At 34.2% G+C, this 20,785-nt stretch overlaps 1 protein-coding gene across 4 annotated transcripts in view; it reads right to left on the bottom strand.

The window, feature by feature from the left end:
* ZFR (zinc finger RNA binding protein) overlaps window positions 1-20,785 on the bottom strand; it is a 74,180-nt gene that overhangs the window by 36,523 nt on the left and 16,872 nt on the right. For all 4 annotated transcript variants that reach the window (XR_012071545.1, XR_012071544.1, XM_072958808.1 and 1 more), the window contains 9 exons: window positions 19,616-19,898; window positions 17,977-18,121; window positions 15,713-15,931; window positions 9,307-9,554; window positions 6,141-6,332; window positions 5,322-5,613; window positions 3,232-3,425; window positions 1,469-1,588; window positions 290-435 (listed from right to left, as the gene is read on the bottom strand). Coding sequence is in view for 2 of the 4 variants with exons in the window: in XM_072958808.1 (XP_072814909.1) it covers window positions 290-435; window positions 1,469-1,588; window positions 3,232-3,425; window positions 5,322-5,613; window positions 6,141-6,332; window positions 9,307-9,554; window positions 15,713-15,931; window positions 17,977-18,121; window positions 19,616-19,898 (1,839 nt within the window). In the remaining 2 variants the exon portion in view is untranslated. The remainder of the gene's footprint in view (window positions 1-289; window positions 436-1,468; window positions 1,589-3,231; window positions 3,426-5,321; window positions 5,614-6,140; window positions 6,333-9,306; window positions 9,555-15,712; window positions 15,932-17,976; window positions 18,122-19,615; window positions 19,899-20,785) is intronic.

Here is a 20,785-nt window from a genome sequence, read left to right as displayed (position 1 = left end):
TGTTCTAAACTGAGGTATTTATTTACAATATTGAACTATTCCTTCATATATTTAATATATATAAGATACCATTTTCCAACATAACTCCTAATATCAAGGACATAATCAAATATTAGAATAGCCAGTAACCTAATTTTAATGCATTTCTTTCCTAGACCTTCCTGAGAAGTGAAAACTAAAAGCACAGTAAAGAAATCTGGATTGCTCTGAATGGGAGTCACACACTTAGAATAGCTAAGGTTTTCTAGAAAAGCTAAACCGCTTATCATGGTATTAATAAAGACACTACCTCATTTCCATTCTCCAGCGTTCCTCCTCTTCTCTTCTTCGCCAGTACTCCTCCTTCTGCATTTGCTTCCTCATTTTCTCTTCTTGAATCTTTCTTGCTCGAATACTGGGTTTTACTTCTACTTGCAAATCTGGATTTACTTTTTTCTGTTAATACAGACAAGACATTTGATAAACCAGCAACCTCTCCAACAATCCACACATATCTTTAAATTATACAATCCCACAGTCTTTCATTACAGAGGCTTTTAGCTACAAATTTCCTACTATAAGAGTAAAAGCAGTAAATAAGCTGAATCAGAGGAAACATTCAGAATACGTTAATAAACATTCTTTTTTCCTTCCTACCCCCCAAATTCTTAAGTGTCCAAATTTAAAGTTATACACTTAGTATGTAAAAAGTACATAACTTAGGGCTAATCAATAAAAAGAAATCCTTAGGGGATTGATGAGTATTTAATTTTACTTTGTTTGTAAATAAACAATTCTAGGTGTCTGAGTGTGGGGTTAAAAAGTTTCTCTTCATATAAAAGTATTGCCTTTTAACAGACTTTTTAAATTTTTACCACTTCTGTTTAGAAAACATGAATCTAGTTCATCAGTCCAACTTAACTTAAAAACTTTAAATACGATATTTAGATTTAACTTATCATTTGCAGTGTTTTCAATGAAGAATTCCTCACCTCAAAATTCATTTTAAGTGGGAATTCTGCCAAATAAAGGAAATGAATGGGGGGAAGGTATAGCTCAAGTGTTAGAGTGCATCCTTAGATTGCAGGAGGTCCTGGGTTCAATCCCTAGTACTTCTGTTACAATAAATAACTAAATAAACCTAATTACTCCCCGCAAACAACAAACAAACAAAGGAAATGAATGGAGACCTGACGTTTCTTTCAAGCACTTCATTTGATGCAGTTATCTTTTGAATGACTGCTCAATGTTATAGTTTTATTTTGCCACTGTCACCAGAAATAATGAAATATGACTATATCGTTCTCATGTAAGTATAACAAACTAATCAATAAAATCCAAACATCTGAATTTATCTCAGTGAGATATGACATGCCAATCTTAGAGTGGGAGCTCATGGACTTAATGAGTTATATTCACCTACTTTGTTTTTGCATCTACAATGTTTCAAACCACACACACACACAAAAAAAGCTGAAATTTTACTCACTTTATACTGAAGTCTGTGTCTTCGCCCTTTTAAGTGCATCTCCTTAGCATTGGGATCATTAAAGCTGCACTCACATAATTTGCAATGGAATCGAATTACTTTTCCTTCATCATTTCGTACCTTGACGTGGAAAAAAATTCAAGAATCACAACAGGAATGTTAACAGCTGAAGATTTCATTCATAAAACCTCACAGGTTCTCTCTGAAGTTGTAAATAACTTCTAGAATTTGGAGTGAGAAAAAAAAAAAAGAGGCAATGTCTGTACTTTTTAAAAAAGGATAATCTATAGAAATAAAGGTTAGAATTTTTTAACTATAGCACGTAGGATGTTAGCATGTACTTAGCTTTTGTAATTAATTTTAATACTTCTGTTTACATGTAAACATTTAGATTTAAATGCAATTAGATACCTTGAATTCTCTAATAAATATTTACTGAATACCTGCTACTGGCCAGGTACTATTCTTGGAAATGGAGATAAAGATGAATAAAGGTATTATTCTGGTTTATTTCTAGAAAGCCCAAGCTTTATTACCTTATGGAAAACCAATGTCAATTTCTTTCTAACTGAACAACCAGTTAGGAAGACAAGTAGACTAGGATGTTATTAAAAAGTCTACAACAAATTCTAAGTTCAAATTGTGCAAGTCTTAAACATTGGCTCTGAATGTAATTCTCTGAAGGCTAGGATTACTTAACCAGTATTATTAGCAATTAAGATGTTCTGGCTGTACATTTTTTTAAGACAATCAAGTCTTATTCTTTTAAGAGTTTTAACTTTAAATTAAAATTGCATGTGAATTACTTCCAAACTACATAGCCCAGATTTCTATCTTGTTTTTTTTTTTTAAGTTTAACATTTTTTATTGAGTTATAGTCGTTTTACAATGGTGCATCAAATTCCAGTGTAGAACACAATTTTTCAGTTATACATGAACATACATACATTCACTGCTACATTCTCTTTCACTGTGACCAGTTTTCTATCTTGTAAATAAAGAACTTAGTATGTAATTTTTCTTGATGGCAAAACGGAACAAATAAATATTTGTCAAAAATCAACTGTATGCTAGACACTGTGCTAGGAACTTTTATTTCATCTAATCTTCACAACTTTGTTGGACATCCAAGTTACATATGTGCACAATGAAGCTCCAAGAACTTATGTTCCACAACACAGTGAAAATAAAGGACTACGCCATTGTATGTTCGTCTTTCTGCTAACAGCAAGTATTTATCAAGCCCCTCTGATGCTCCTTCATCTTCCATTTACTGAGTTCCTTTACTTGTACAACAGGAATAGCTTTCTGATCAGCTTGGGAAATCAAATAAACAGGATCTGTTACATCAGTAACCCCAATTTTATAAATGAAACTACATGATTGTTCAGAAAGAGAAATACTGATTCTTTGTCAACATTTTTGCTGCTCATAATTTTTTTTTTTTACTTTTTATGTTCAGGATAGAAGGATACATTAAAAGAATGCCTGCCAAATAAAGGGAAAGTTACCTCACATCACAGTGATGATGTCAGCAGGGAAAGAGATAAGTAAACAAAAAAACTTGTCACTTAGGCAAGGTTACAGGGCAGGCTTTTAAAAAGGCCTTCAACAAAGATTCCTTTGATATTCCTTCATAAATAACCCTAAATTTAAAATATAATTGAATATAATTTAATTTTACATGTAAAGCATGCTTGTAACAAACTGATATACATCTTTCCTTTATCTAATATCATAGCGTAGTATTTTCAAATCAATACCTCTTCCACATAATCATGGCCCACTGGCTGCACATCACTCTGCAAAGCAGCAAGAGATGCAGGTGTGACTGATTCTGACACTGTGTCTGGCTTTACTTCTGGAATCTGTACAGAAGTGACAGGAGTGCTTTTAACACATTCGGTTCCTTTTAAGTCTTCTGTTTTATTTCCTGTTGACTGCAGTTTATTACCACCTAAAAGAGCATGAAAGAATTACAGTCATTTTCTTTCTGTACAATGTATAATCTGATACAACAAAAACTTCAGATAAAGTTCTGATCTTTACTACCAGTAGTCAAACCCCTGCTTGACATACAACAGATCAGAAATTTTGAAGAACCACATGCATCACTTGCCTTTTTCATCCTATTAATGAAATATGTATCTTTTTCCCCTTTTCTACCTCTCAACACCCAATTGTCCTCTCTGTCCTCACCATGGCTCTTAAAACATCAAGTACCTAAAAGTAAATAGCAAGTACCTGAAATGGTAGAGTACAAGCTTAATTCATGCTTGGATCACTGCCAAAGAACTGGCCACTGTCCTAAGTTCTGGTAATATAAGACAGTGTAGCTGCCTTTGAGGTGCCAACAATTTAAGGGAAGATACAAGTCATTATAACAATATGGTAAGTGCTGTAGTAAGTATAATAGAGTATTGTGGAAAAGTAGAGGAAAGAAGCCACTACCCTTTAACCTGATCCAGTTAGAAAAGGCTTCACCAAGGGTGTGACACTTGAGCTGGACTTTGAAAGAAGAGTAATGAGGATGAACTGGCTAGGCAGAAAGAAGAGAACATATCTAACCAGAAAAAATAGTATGTCCAAAAAAAAAAGCATAACAACATGGAGTTAAAAAGACTATGGTAAATTCAAAGACAACTCAGTAATTCAGTATGAATTACTATCCAGGTAGAGGCGATGATATACGAGGCAAGGGTCAAATTATGAAGGGCCCTGGATGACATAATTAAGGAATACACTGTTTTTTTCCCCTTTATGCAAGCAGAAGGCCACAGAAAAATTTTAAGCAGGAGACTAACACAATTTAATAAAAACATATTTTAATAAAATGACTTTGACAAGGGTTTTGGAGAGGATGGATGCAATAAGAGACAAAGCTCTGAAAGAAGAGGTTTTGAAGGCTTAAAAATAAGGCAGTGGCCATGAAGAGGAAAGGACACGTTTTGGAGAAACATTGTAGTGATAGAAACAAAAGGACTAGGTGAAAAACTAGAGGAGGCAGTAAGTAAGAAGAAATACTGTCAGTGAAGTTTTCAATGTGAAAAAGCAGCAATTTTATGAGATTATTTCATGGTACTTTTGTGATGAGATAACAGGTTAGAATGAGACATTGGTAGGCATCAACAGAACTATATAGATAATGACCAGGAAATATCTAAAATATGGTTCTAGAACTCAAGTGGGAGTTTTGAGTTTGCCCAAATGATTTTAAAGTCACTTCACACAAAGTAGAATAGATGAGACCATTCAAGCATATTGAGTAATTAAGTAAAGTGAGATGAGAGCCAAAATAAGAATCTTAGGAACACCAGCATTTAGTGAACATGAAGGCAAGAAACCAATAAAAATACCCGAAAAAGGGGTGAGTGGACATATAATAGAGCGACAAAGATGCATCTTAAGCTTTAAGGTATAGCAGTCAACTGTGTCAAATGTTAGAGGTTAACAGGATGAAATGGAAAACTGGCTAACTGATCTGGCAATTAGGTCTTCGGGGAATCCTGAAAGCAGTTTCAGAAAAGCATAAAGTTGAAACACTACAAGAGACTGAAGATTGGACAGGAAATAGAGAAGTAGAGAAAATAAGAACTAGGTTAACAGCCTGAAGAATAAGAAGATATATATTTAAAACTATGAAAGACACAGGTGTACCTGATGACTAAAGTAAAGAGAGAAGAAACCACTGTAGAACTGAAAAAATTCAAGGAAAAATACAGATATGTGATTGAATAAGGCCCCAGAAAAGGAGAAGCTGGTACAAGAGCGTAAGTAGAAGGGTTAGTACTGGAATGGAGGAAAAACATCACTTTAACAGTTAGGAGGATCACAGAGAATCTTTAGTACTTGCCAACAAAGTTTATTTTGGGTGTAGATGTTTTCTTGGCAGCCATATTTGCAGGCACTGCTGATACTTTAGTGTTGGCTGTGCTATTAAGAGATGAGTTTCCTGTAGTTGTAAGACCTTTCACTGAAGAAGTTGCAATTGATGAAGTATTCACAGTACAATTGCTTGCTGCAATGCTTGAAGGAGAGGCAGTTGGTTTTGAAGCAGACACAGCTGTTGAAGAAGTAGCTTGGCTAACAACATTTGGTTCTGTTGAAGGAATGGGTTTACCAAGTTTTGTGTGTAATTTAACCACCTACAAAATAAAAGCATATTTATTTGTCAGGAAACTCAAGAATGCAGATTTTTTAAAAAAGCTTGTCTAAAAGACACTATAAAATTAGAGTGGTAACTATTTTTTCTTTATTTTTTGTAATACATTTTAAGATTAAAAACTCATTATTTTCAAAATAATCTGTGAAGCAGATATGGATATGTATTCCATCTACTACCAGGTAGGAAATTAAGGCAAAGAAAGATGAAATGACTTGGCCACAGGCATATCAACCTAGACTTAAGCAAGACAAAATGAGGAAAACAATCACATGACTCAATTTCCAATTGGTGGAATAAGTGATCTAGTTCAATTTAAAAAAAGGTCTTCAAGCTTTCCTTCTTTAAGCAATGACTATTTGATGTTATCTTTATGTATGTTAGGCATATAAGCAAGGATTATAATGCAAAGTTTTCAAATTTTGAAGCCTCCTTTACTTTAAACCTCCCATTGAAAAAGGAAAAGAAAACAGAGTTAAGACATACGGGTGTGTGGGAAAAAACACCTACTTTCTGATGCTTAGCACCACGAATGTGGGCAGCATATGCATCTGCTCCTGTACAAGACACATCGCAGAGCTCACAACGTAGCTGATTTTGAGTCCCACGAGTAGAGCTGTTGCTGCTGCTGGTATTCTGTGAGGCTTTCAATGCGGCTTCTTTTTTTTTATGTTTCTGTCCTTCTAAATGTTCTTTATAAGTCTGTTTCAAACAAAAGAATAAACTTTGCTTCACTAATTTTCTATCTACATCATCTGAAATTATTCAATTCTCTAATCTTTAATATTAATTTTTAAATGAGCACTAAACAACTTTAAAAGCAACTGAACAGGAGCATGTGGTTTCCCTACATATGTGATATATCTATGGTTGTCTGTATCTTGTTTAAGTATACATTTATCTAACACTTTGATTTACAAAGGACTTTCATAAATAGCCCAAATATCAATATAGGGTAACTGCTCTTAGTTTTAAAGAGTGTGTATCTTTTACTCCTTATGTATATTGTTGGATAGAAAATAAGAGTTCCACAAATTCCACACACACACACAAAAAATCCACAAAAAATTATTTAACTATAGGATTAAGATGAGGGAGGGAAAATTTATCTGCCATATAAGAAAAAAAAAAGTTACCAAGTTACTCTTTGGTAATAAGACTCTTTATAAACAGGCATGTTTATTTATAAAACTGACTTAGAAAAGTCAGTTGCATCTGAGAAAACCCAGTATGCATTTTCACACAGTATCTGTGCTGGAATCCATGTCACGCTGGACAAAAGCTTATTTAAAATATTTAATAGCCAAAATTGTGTATCTTTTTTTTTTTAGCATTTTTTTCATTGAGTAATAGTCATTTTACAATGTGTCAAATTCCAGTGTAGAGCACAATTTTTCAGTTATACACGAACATACATATATTCATTGTCACTTTTTTTTTTTTGCTGTGAGCAAAACTGCATCTCTGCAAGGAAAAATAGTATTATTGCAATACTAGCCATCAAAATAGTGAAATTAAAAACTGTCTTGGATATAGACAATTGAAAAAGGCAGCTTTATTAAAAAGGGAGGAGGTTAATAAGGACTGCTGGGGAGTTTGTTTTTTCTTGAGTGGGGCCAGATAGTTACTCTTTCATATATTATTTTAAAAATTGTTTTTAAGACAGATATGATTAGCACAGAATTTCAGAGCAGGACTTTAGAGACTACCTAAAACAATGATTTTCTAAATTTTAAACAAGAGAATCCTTTCTCCAAATGAAATTTTATGTACTAGTAGAGTTACTCTGTTTTTTGAAACAAAAGAAGATCTAAGACCTAGCCATTTGATTCTCCTCTGATTATCTGCAGCAGCCTAAAGTGGTTCCATGAAGCAGTCTGAGCCTCGATTATTTAGGACAAGTCCTTATCACAGAAATGAGGAAACAAAAGCTCAGAGAAGTTAAGGTATCCAGCTTGCCCATGGCCACAAGTCTGGCTGAGACAGGAGTGGAACCATGGCCCCTCATTATCTGAACCAACTTACTCTCCCTCCTTATGCTTACACCTAGATTGTAACTCACCACCTCACAATATTTTTCTCTGAGGCTCATTAACCCCTTAAGGCACTGCCTGTGACTTGTAAAAGTACCCTTGGTGTGTTCTTGTGTAACCATCCAGCTCCCCCAAGTCAATGGTCAGCCAATAAATATACTCATTTTAAATACTGCTGTTAACCCTAGAGGCATGTTCTGTCCATTTATATCGGTACCACATTTTCAGTAAGTCTTTTAAGGTCTGTATTTGCTACTCACCATCTCCTCTAAACAGTCATTACTCAGTAGTATATACTAAAACTAACATCCTTGTTCCCTTTCATGTTTAATCCTGGGTTGCTGCAAACATTCCTTACCAGTCTCCTCTCGCTCAATCAGGTAATCAAAATGAAAGTGTTTCCCATCATACTCAAAATAGGAAAAAATGTTTTATATTACTAGCCACATACATTAAAATATTCCCTAACATAGTGTAACTTGGGGAATGCTGCTAATTCAAAATACCCCCAAAATTCATTATTAAAAGGAAACAACACTTATCTAGTAAATTAAAAAGAATGTACACAAGTTGGGCAGGGGTGGGAGACAGATATAACTGGAAGAAACTACTACAGGGTAAAAATCCGACCTTTTCAAATAATACGCCTTTTATCCGCCAAACTGCCTATCAAAATTTTATATAAAAACCAGACACTCTTAGAGAAATTATTAACAAACAAAGATGGGACAGAAGTTGAACTCAATGGATTTTATAAACAGACTCTTCCCTAAATCACTTATTTTAAGGTGTAGCAACCAGCAAAAAACAAAATAAAAAAATAAAGGAATAAAAAGGTTCTGCTTGCTTCTTTAGCTGACATTTTTGAAAAAGACACTTCCTTACACCTTTCTTGTTCTCAAAGTCTCTGTACCTTCATGGAGGAGATTATACAGAAATAAGTAACATTCTATGAAGCATATACAAAATTGTCTCATTAGAAATTTTATTCTAAAATTATAGATTAAAATAACTTCTTTCGGGGATTTTTAGTATTCGAGCAAGACAATTTTCTTCTCTTGTTTATATGCTCCAAAAAATAATACATTTGATAGAACCCTGTCATCTTTAATGCAAGTATGTAAATTGAATTATCTCTACAGTCTTCCCTTTTCGCCTGTAAAAATTCTATTCATACACTCAAAACGGATCCAGACGAAGAGCTAAGAAAATCAATAACCAATTGTCTTAAGCTGAAGAATTTTGCATAAAGGCTTTACAAAAGCAAGTAAGAGGTGCCAAAAAAGAAATAAAAATTCAATCTTACTCTCAAATACCAACTAATTTGAATATAAAACTTTTAAGCTAAATTTAAAGTTTTATTTAAAGATCAAAGTATCCTTCCTGAAAAAAAGCTCAATTGGCCCATTTTTCATTTACAATTATAATCATTTTTATAGTATTTTTCTTAATAGAATTCTTACATCTCAATACAAAGACCTTTTTAAAAAAAAAAGACCATTTAGTGAAGTATGTGTTAACTAAAAGCTAACAGGAGAGAAAATGTAAGCCTTCTTTGTAGGCTTTAGAGTTAGAATATTAACCATACATAATTATCAAAAATAATCACTTAAGACTTATGGTTAAACATATAACATAAGTACCTGTGGTCCAGCACAGCTGATCTTACAGACATCACAATAGTGAATTTGGGGTGGTTTGGGAGGCTGTTTTGGTTTCAGTTGTTTATTTTGGAATGGTGCTTTTTTAGTAAAGGTGGTCCCTGTCCAGGCAGCTGTTGCAGCAGCGGCCGCAGCCGCCGCCGCTGCCTGCTTCTGTTGCTGCTGCTGCTGTTGGTAGTAGGAGGACGCAGCCGAATAGACTGCTGCTTCATAACCTGAATAAGACGTACCTTACAAATAAAATCAAACAAAGATTATGTTACATAACTGGAAGAGGCCAAGATAAATGTTTTGAATTTAGACTCAATAAATTCTGCTAATGAAGACAGCTTTACATGACCATACTGACAAAGTATATCTCACAAAAGGAAAAAAGTCTCATTTATCTTCCTTCTACATCAATCAACAAAGTGTTTACTCAATACGTGCCAGATGTGGTGAGGATATAAAGCATAAGATTTGGTCCTTGTTTTCATGAAAGGCTATAGTTCAGTGGAGGAATGTGACAGGGTGTCTGATAAACATATATGGTTGATTACACAACCTGTTATATTTCCCCAAGTAGAATTCCTCTGAATACCATTTGGGAAGTGTTGGATTTGAGGAAGAGTTTGAATTAGGTTACTAGACAGGAAAAAAAAAAAAAAAAGTCATGAAAGTAAGCTTTTACACATTTGGTGGCTTACAGGATAAAAGATATGAAAGAGGAAAACACACAAGGTGACACCAAGACTTTGAATCCCAGTAACTGACTGATGGGTTGTACAACCAATAAAAGCAAGGAGCTGACAGAAGCTGTTTGAAGAGGCAAAGTGAATAAAGCTTAGTAGAAGTCTACGATGTGAGGCTGGAATTCAGATGAATGAACAGAACATCAGATAAAAGATTCTGGAATAAAAAACCAAATATACTGGTTCTCATCTTCCAAAAGAGAAAAAAGCACTGAATTTTCTGATCAAATGTATGGATTCTATCCATTTCCATTGTTCAAAGTCTTTGATGAACAAGCACATTAAGCTAGTTATTGACATAATATACACATACTGTTTATGTTCAGTGGTTTATAGATTTAAAAATCTATAAAAATCTATTTAAAAATCTATAAAAGCTTTATATTTGACAAAGTTGCTGATTTAGCCTACCTCAATACTGGAAAACTTACTGCCTTCTGAACTAAGATCTCTGGAAATTTGCTGGACTCCCTAATTATCACCCTTTTTCTCTAAAAGTAGAAATGAGTGGGCAAAGAGTCAAGTAAGGCTCAAGAGTGGGATTCCTAGTTGCCACGATGGCACAGAAGAACTACTTAAGAAAAACTTAACTTCTTGATATCTCAAATGCAGACTGCTATACTGAAAAGTAAAGACTTATGACCCACTGATTCCAATATATCTTAAGGGTCTGAAACTGGACATATTCAAGACAGTAGTTGGGCAATTTTCATGAAAAGCCTTCCTAGATTTTTATGTCAGGTTATTAAATTATAAAAATGCTCATGAAGATACGAATATAGAAAATGTAGAAAGAGAAGAAAATATCTAAAAATGAAAACAGGAAGAAACAAGTAAACATATCAGTAATAAACATATGACCAGATTTTTAAAAATTAGAAAACAATGGATATAATTGGTTAAAACAAAAATTCTACAGATCACTGAACTCTTTACTTGTCATTACTACCAGTGTCCTCTATTACTGAAGAATGTGATGAAAGAATATAATTAAGCTCACAGACAAATGCTTTCAAATTTACAGGCAGAAACATGTACAGTTTAAATTTTGCTCTTTGAACACTGTAAAATTGGCCAATTTAAAAAATACCAAAGCTACTTGTGGATTATTACTGGTTAGGACCACAGTTTTTACATGAAATCTCCATTAACTGAACTTTTCCAAATGACTAGTTGTTGTGTGTAGGAATTATAAGCATGCCTCTTATATTTATGTTTATGAATTACATGGTAAGAAAATAGAGCAGAATAAGGGGCAGCATCCTACTACACTGGACAATCAGGACTTCTAGGTTTTTTAAAAATTGAGAATCTACACTATGAGAGGCAGTGGTTCCAGATACAGTGAAGTCTCAGGACAGATCTATAAAATAGATTCTGCAGGTATTACTACACTTGTTTTACAGGTGAGAAAACTGAGGCTAAGAGATTGTAAGGTCCTTTAAACAGTTATTCAAGCATCAGAAATCACATGTTAAGCTAATATGTACATAATAACCTTCATTTGCACACACATAGTCTAAAACTAATAAAAGGTAAGCTTATTTATAGCTTACTATTTATTTTTTGAAAAATCACAGCATAAACTGGAAGGTAGGCTGAAAGTTCTAGAACTCTGCTAAGGAACACCTTTAAATTTCCTGTGACTACTAGCAAATATACTTTATTTTGTATAGCATTATGGGAAAATAAACATAAGGTTGTGTCTCTAAATGAAGTAAAAGTTCAATTTTTGAATGCTACAACAGTTTCACTTAAAAACTATTTTTATTACATATAAATTAGTTAATTGTAACAGTTGAAATATCATTTTTAAAGGTACGATATCCCAAACAAAAACTATCATTTTTGCAGTAAATCATGTCACAAGTCACCATTTAATAGGTACCAAAACTCTAGAACTCAATGAGATAAAAAGAATAGCCTACTCAAGCTGTAGCTGATATAAAACTACAGATACAGAACTCAAAAGCCCTAACAATGATCTCTCTGAATGGCAATTTCATATTGTGCATCACATATTTAAAAAAAAATGCATACTCTTTGATAAAACAGTTTCAAATTTAGGAATTCATCCTAGGGAAACAACTGGCAAATACACAAATCTTCACATAAAAGGATTATCTTACTCAGTGTTGTTTTTAGTTTTTCCTTAATATGAAAATAAATGTCCTAAAATAGAAACTTAAAAATACACAGTAAAACAGTATGTAGTCATTAAAAACTATGTTTTTCTAAGCACAGATCTTGGTTTCTAAATAGCACTTCCATACAGGGAATCATGACTCCTTTGTGACCTGGCTGATTGTGAGTCCAGGGCAGGAAAGGCTAGAAGTGTATGGTTTGTTATTGTTCTGCATTTTATTTATTCCTTAATTATGTTTTGTTCCATGGAGGATTTGAGGTGTTATGGACAATTTCAGTTCTTACTTCTTGATGTTTTGCTGTAGCTTGGGTGTTAGAGGTCTAGCTACTGAGTTTAAAATTTTTTTTCATTTCTCAGAGATTTTTTTTTTTAATCTCTTACCCTATGTCAAATGCTATGCTGGGCACTAGGGATACAATGGTGAATCAGAGAGAGCAACATGTCATTTTACAGGAAAGGAAAGAAGTACTCAGAAACTAATGAAGCCAAGTTCAAAAGACCCAGAGCTGGCTTGAAAAGGATCCCAGTGGCTAAATTTGGGACACTGTGTATCTCAAAAAGAAAAATGAAAGCAATGGGTTATATTAGACTGAATAAAAAAGGAGCCCATACTAATACTAAAAAAAGAAGTGAGGGGACTCTTCTTTAGGGAAGATCACCTAAGAATCCAAATCCTTTTACACTGACTCTTAGTAAAAGGATTTTACATTCACCACTGTAAAACTTTATTCAGTTACCGAGCTTTTCAAAGGATCAAACACCATGGAGAGAAAGGTGGTTGGGTAACAGGCCCACAGATTACTTGGTTAATTACAAATGGAAAAAGCTATCTTTACAATGCAAAAATCTGTTAGTTACCACTTTAATCAGTGATTATACTTGGCATCATCAATAAGGAATAAACTGCATCTGTTATGTGCACCCAATGTGATGAAATGGAATGTTTACAAAGCTGTTTTATTAATTAAAAAGCTGCCAGAATCTAAACATAAAGAAATCAGATAAATCCAGACTGTAGGATATTCTACAACTCAACTGGACTGAACATTTCAAAAACATGAAGGCCATGAGACACAAGATAAAAATAGGGTTATTCTACATTAAAGGAAACTGAAACTAACAACCAAATACAACCAATAATCCTTGACTGGATCCTGAATTTAAAACAAAGCACAAACACAAATATACCAACCACACAGAAAGCCCAGCCATAAGAGACATTTGTGAACTGGAGAAACTTACTAGATAATATCCATGTCCAATTCCTTTTTATGATATTTGCATTGTGGCTATATAAAAGAATGTCTCGATTCTTAGGAAATACATGTGGAAGAATTCCAGGCAAAGTACCATGTCACCCGCAACTTATTACACTGCTGAATCATTTGGAAATGTTTTAAGAGAGCAAAGTGAATGTGACAAAATAATAATTGGTAAATCTAGGTAAATGGTATTATAGACATTTGTTGTACTATTTTTTTTCAACTTTTCTACAGAATTAAAATTTTCCATAGTTGGGAAAATCATGAACTAAGGAATGGTGTATCTCTACACTTAGTGACAAGAAAAGGCATCCACAATGAAGAAAGCAGTTTACACAATAGTACATAGAAGACAAATCCAATTTTATAAAGAAATCATGATGTTTATATATGCATATTCCCATGGAAGAAAAGTATAGAAAGACATGTACTAAAATGTTAATAGTTGGTTACCAGGGGAGTAGAGGGTGGGAAGGGATAGACTGGGATTTCAAAATTGTAGAATAGATAAACAAGATTACACTGTATAGCACAGGGAAATATACACAAAATGTTATGATAAATCACAGAGAAAAAAATGTGACAATGAGTGTGTATATGTCCATGAATGACTGAAAAATTGTGCTGAACACTGGAATTTGACACAACATTGTAAAATGATTATAAATCAATAAAAAATGTTAAAAAAAATAAAATGGTAATAGTAGTTAGTGTTTGGAGGGTAGATGTCCAGTAATTTAATTTTTCTCCTTTTTTAATCTGTCAAAATTATTTATTACTCATGTAATAAAGCAGTAAATAAAAATAATTATTTTAATTCTGTGTAAGGTATAGTCAAGCAACTGAGAGACAAAGGGCAAAGGACAGAGACATAAAAAGAGTACATGTAAAGGAGAAACAAGGAACAAGAAAGGATATTATCGTACTCCTTATGTTGTTAAAGATAATGTAGACTTTTTTAATTTTAAAGTGCCCAATCAGATTTCATTGAAATAATTCTGTTTACAGCTGTAACCAGTTAATCAGATAGGGGCAAAAAAGCTGTACCTAGGCAATCTGAATGACAGATCTAGGAATAATAACATTTGACTCCAGCTCATTTTCACGTGGTTGTCTTAACTTACAAACCTGCATTCATTGCTCCCTTTCTTGAGATCTCTTTGGCACCCTGTCTGCCCACAAGACGCAGACAGACACCACAGCAGATTCTAAGGCTTTCCACACTGACATTTCTAGCCTCTTCTGATATTTACCCTATATATCCTTCATTTCAGCCACAACAAACTGCTAATTCCAAACATTCCATGCCTGCCTGATTCAACATTGTATCCTAGCATACAGTACAGCATGTGATAACAGGGTAAGAGACAAAAAACAAACAAACAAACAAACAAAAACAAACCTCTGAGAAATAAAAAAATATTTTTAAAATTCAGTAGCTAGACTTCTAATATCCAAGACACTACAAAACATCACGAGGTAAAAACTGAAATTGCCTAAGTCACCTTAAATCCTCTGTGGAACAAGACACACTGTCTTAAGGAATAAATAAAATGCAAAACAACAACAAACCGTACAGTAGTACAAGGCTAAGTGTCTTCAAAAAAGTAATATATGGTTTTTATCATTGCAATGCTATAAAGTACTTCCACTGGAAATTAGGAAGAGCAGTGAGCACAGCAACACAGTTTTAGTGACTGATTATTCTTCTCCATGGAAAATATACAATTATTTAGGGAAAATAAAGCTATTCTGTCCTTCCAAGAGACGTGTGTTATATAACCATCATTTTACAGATGTTTATAAAGGCCACCCAATATCTTCTTGATAAATAAATATGAAGAAATAGCTCCTTGAGGGCTGAAATAAACAATGTAAACAATTTGTTAGAGGTGTTTCCTGAAGTTAACCTTGATTTTTCAAATCCACTCGGAAAAGTCAGATAGGAAATGACCCTGTAAAATACTAGGTGTTATTTTCTCTAATGGCAATGCTAGGCCCAAGCTTTCAAATGCCCAAAGGGCATTTCATATTCTGCTAAAATTTCCTGCCTTTAAAAACAAAAAACAAAAAGCACACAACTTAGAATATGGTTCACTTGTCACATTATGCACATATACTTGTATTAACCTATCAATCAATTCAGTTCTGGCTACTGGGAGCAAGATCACTCCAGAGAAAATCAAGACAGTTTCTTGGTGCATCTCTTTCTAATTTGCTTACTCATTTAAATAGTTTATCCGCCTTACCAGAATAAGTAACTGCCGTGGTACTATAAGTAGCACTCTGGGTATAGGATGGCACCACAGTAGCTGCAGCTGCTACTGGCTGTACGGTGGAGGATACAGGATAAATAGAGAAAGTAGTGGTAGCTGGACTTGGTGTGGCTGGTTTTATGGCTGTCACTTGTCGAGTTTGCTGGGCTTGTGTATATTGAGTTGCACCTTGGCTATAACCTGCTTTAGGGGCTAAATTGGGAAAGAGACATCAGAAAATTAGAAGGGTGAACCTCTATTGTTACTGTTACCAATATCCTTGAAAACTAGAAAAAATAAATGTAAACATCATTAACCGTAAATTTTATGCTAGCAATTTCTTCTTGGTAAAAGGGGTAAAATTTTTATTAGCAAATGAATAAAATATAACATCTATATAAATCCATTTACTACCCCTTCCTAGACGGTTTTTACACATTTCCAAAATGGCTCATTGTGAAAAATTTACCACTAATTGAAATACCAGTACTACTTAAAACATGTTATTAAGAAAGTTTTTAGGAAAGGGGCGTGTGTGTATGTATTTGGGCTAGTCAGTCGTCAGTCTACTTGAGAGTTATGCTTAATATTGTGAACAGGAGAGAGTCTCAGAGTATAATTCAAGACACAGTAATGTTTTCAATGTTTAATTACACAGAACTTGTCCATGTATCATTCACTGCAGTTCACTGATTTACCCATAGTAAACTTCAATCTAATTACTACCCTCAAGGTGCTACTGACTTAATTCTTCAGATGTCAACAGCTTGAGTTCAGCTGTTCTTAAGTGGATACCAGTAATGTCTCTGATAAACTTTCTGCTGCCTTTCACCATATTCAAAACAAAGGTATACTTTAAGAATCTTATGAGCCTTATTATCACTAAATTAAAAATTAATCCCTTATTGATGATCACTGAAGCATACAAATGTAATTTTCTGACAAAGGTCTCAATAGCAGGGGCCAAATTCATTTTATGCTTAGTTAAATAAAGGTACCTTAAATAAATAGCACTTAAAGAGATTAAAAAACTTTTATCTACATATAGTATGACGTTTGATCCACACAACATACAGATGAGGACAACATTTTACAAGAAAAACCTAATGTCCAAGAGCTAAATGATTTACAAAAGTCACATGGTCAATATCAGAGCTTAGACTACATGAAGGTCTTCTGACTCTGGTAACTCAGTACTGTTAAGCACAATCTATCTAACCCTGGTAATTAATCAGGAAGTTCATTAGAGATCACTATACCCACAAATTAAGAAAGAGACTATTAAAAAAAAAAGTCAAGGTCATTATAATTCAAAATATTTTAAAACCCTTTTCAAGGAACTCATAAAACCTTATTACTAAAAGTATCGTAAGGGGGGAGGGTATAGCTCGAATGGTAGGATGCATGCTTAGCATGCATGAGGTTGTGGGTTCAATCCCCAGTACCTCCTCTAAAAAAAATAAATAAACCTAATCACCCCCCCCAAATTAAAAGTACCCTAGAAAAACCTAAGTCAACTACCCCATTCACAAATAAAAGAACAGAAATGAAATAAGGTAAAAACCACTTGTCCATGTTAGTGGTAATGTCAGAGCTAGAAACCAATTCTCTTTCATAATCCAAGGCTCTATGCACACTCTCATGATCGTCTAAAAATAAAGATTTCTACTTTTCAGAATTCAGAGAGCTTTGTTTTAAAAGCCTGCAATTAAATCTCTATGGAAAAAATCCATCTTTTAAATATTACAAATATGTAGGCTTATTTGCAAACAAACCACCACCTACACTTGAACCATCAATATATACTGTCATATCTGTGGCTGGTAACAGAACCAGCTGTCATTACAAATGAGAGAAAGATGAATTAAAAATATAAGCCCACAAAACGGAGACCACTCTAGGGTCTCCACTAGTTAAAGGCAGTCAGCAGGTATTCTGATCATTTCTGGCAAAGAGAAGACAGCCAGAAGTTATTGCCGCACTTCTTTTGTACAGTTTATTTCAGCAGGAAAAGAACTATAACAAAGACCAGAAATGAAATATATTTCCAGGAGAGAAGGGCAAGATTATGAATTGCCTCCGTGGTCTTATTTCTTTGGGATTCAAAGGCATTCCTGCTGAGAAAGAGAAGAATATGCTTCTTAAGGTAACATAAGACAATGAGTTTAGATGGATTCAAAAGCGTATCGCTGTTTAAAAACACCTTGAATAATACGTTTCAATAGTGTACAATGAAAGTGTGTTTTAATATGACCCACCTGTCTGATAGTAGGTCTCGGCAACAGAAGGCTGGGGCTGGGCGGCAGCAGCTACAGCAGCAGCAGTTGCTGTTGGTTGCTGGTAGTACTGCTTACTATCATAAGCAACAGCAGGGGCTGTGGATCTTACATATGAGTATGAGTCCTAAATAAAGAGAAGGAAAATCTTCTGTGAGTGAGATGGCAGGAAAAAAAAAAAACCCATTTTCATTACATAAAAAATGCAATAAAGGAGAACAAAAACCTAACTGATATATATGAAAGTAGATGGAAGAGTCCAATTCGATACAAATGGGAATCATTTTGGACTTCACCGAATAAAGACAAAATCGTTTCGAGTAGCATGCTTAACTTTTATGATCAGAAAAATCACCGAAACATTTAAAAATAAGCATTAAAAAAATTAATTTTATTAAAAAATGCATGGCAGATTTGCCTTAAAGAGGGATCCCACAGTAAAGAACACCTGGGTGTTCTAAGCTTTGTGACTGCTCCAGCTTTCTCTTCATTCTTCCTTATTTACTACTATTCATTAACATACTGATGACTAGGAGCTCCTAGGTGGAGGAAAGGCAACAGAGGTTCCAGGAGAAAGAAACGCCATATATAAATCTCCAAGGCAACGAAGATCAAGGTGAGCTGGGTGAATTTTGGCACTGCATATAGTGCGGAGGGGTGGGTGGAAAGGTATGCAGTGGAAAAGCTGAAGTAGTACACAGGGCCCAGAAAATGATGGGCTTCATACACTCTATTAAAAACAATGGAATTTATTATTCTGTCTCTGGACATAATGAAAACAATCACACATGTCAAAGGAATTCTGAGTTTAGTAACTTGCTAAATATTAACAGAAAATATTAATATTGTTGATTCATATAGCAACTTCTTACTTAAATCCTTATACTTTAGAAAGAAAATTTAAAAACCAGGCAAAGCCTGAAGAACCAAAGTTTAAAAACCTGATCCTAAAAGCAAACAAACAAAAAAATGGGCTAAAGGAATTAGGATCAAATTTAAATAAATAAGTAAGTAGTAATTCAGTGTCATAGTAGACATAAAGAGAATTATATTATTATAAAGAAATCAGATCTTTACATCCCCATAAACCTAATAAGAAGCAATCAGATGAATTAAGAGCAGGATAGATTTGCTACATACTAAGAAAGAAAACCTTGAGGGGAAGAAGGTACATGTAGTCAACAGATAAGCATCAAGAAACCTGAAAGTAATTTGTCCCCATAGGCTCACGGTTCTTAATATAGGAGACGTACGGGTGTTACAAGTGGATAAAATAATGCTAGAATACAAAAGAGGGGCAGGAGATCCCATGTCTTAATTTTTCTCAAAAACTTGGGATACAACTAAAATATTTAACCAGTAATTAATGTATTTTTTAAAAAATTAAAGCAAACATAGATATAAAATAGACTAGGGGATTGTTAATATAAAATTCACTGCAAGGAAACAATGCTTGGAGTATGCCCCCAAATTAACTAGGAATATACATTCACTTTTCTCTATCATTAGAGGTCTATTTTGGAAGACCTAAGTTTGAAAAGTATTGGTTTGAACATTATATCAAATACTGAGGCCACTGAAGCCTGTATGACAAGGCTATTGAAAGCAGTAGTTTCCTTACCTGGTAGTTCTGTGTAGTAGCTGGGGGTGGTGGTGGAGGTGCTTCTTGTTGCCTCTGGGTATAACCATAGTCGGTTGCTGTGTGTGCAGTGGGGTAACCTCCATAAGCAGCAGCTGTTGCAGCAGCTGCAACAGCTACTGGAGCAGGCCTGGCAACTGCAACTGTGGCGGCTGCTGGTGCATAGGCAGCAGTAACTGTGTGAGCAGCTACTGGAGCCTGATGGACAGTGTAGCTAGCAACTGTAGTTGGATGAGAGTAGGCTACACCCGAGGCTGGCTGCTGGCTATATTGTGGAGTAGAAGAGTAAACATAACACAATTTAATTTTAAAATCTAGGAGTTTAATCAACTTAAATCAAAAGCACATTTTCCAGCAATTTAATCACAGACTACAAAAGAACAGGTATTTGAGCTTAATAAACCACCTAATCAATAGCCTATCTTTATTGTTGTATAATTTTTCATTCCTTAATCTCAGTGAATTAGTCACACATATTATGTTTCAGATCAAAGATCATATCACAAAGTAGGGATGACAAACTGGGATAAGAAGTAGATTAGGAAGAAAAGAAAAAATTGATCCAACTAGGAATTTTAAAAAGTATTTGTTGTATGTAAAGTTCTTTATTATGTTCCATTGTGTTAAAAAACCTATACAAAGAAATCATATTAAGAAAAATATTGTGTTCTAACTCTAGTTATGGAAAACATTTAAGGTAGAAACTATTATCCAGATGACTTAAGAAATACTTCTGATGCTCTAAGGCGGTGGTTCTCAACTAGGGGAGATTCTGCCCTCAAGGAGACGTTTGGCCATGTCTGGAGATACTTTTGATGGTCAAACTGCAGAGGAGGAGGTGGTGATGTGTGCTACTGGTATTCAGTGGGTAGAGGCCAGTGATACTGCTATATATCCTACAAAGGACAGCTATCCACAACAAAGAATTATCCAAAGAATGTCAACAGTGCTAAGGTTGAGAAATCCTCCTCTAAGGTACAGAATTTACAATGGAATATCTATTATTTTAGACATATTTTCGAGGTTATAGGCAGCACTTCATTATACACATTTATTTTTCTCTTAAAAATGTAGCACATGTTGCAAAAGGAGACCTAAGTCAGATGCTTTGCACTCATAACCATTTAAACCTCAAAGAAACAAAAATATTCT

This window comes from Vicugna pacos, chromosome 3 (assembly GCF_048564905.1).
Source record: "Vicugna pacos chromosome 3, VicPac4, whole genome shotgun sequence".
Lineage (NCBI taxonomy): Eukaryota > Metazoa > Chordata > Mammalia > Artiodactyla > Camelidae > Vicugna > Vicugna pacos.
Note: the sequence above shows the minus strand (reverse complement) of the source record. Positions and strands in the feature narration are given on the sequence as shown.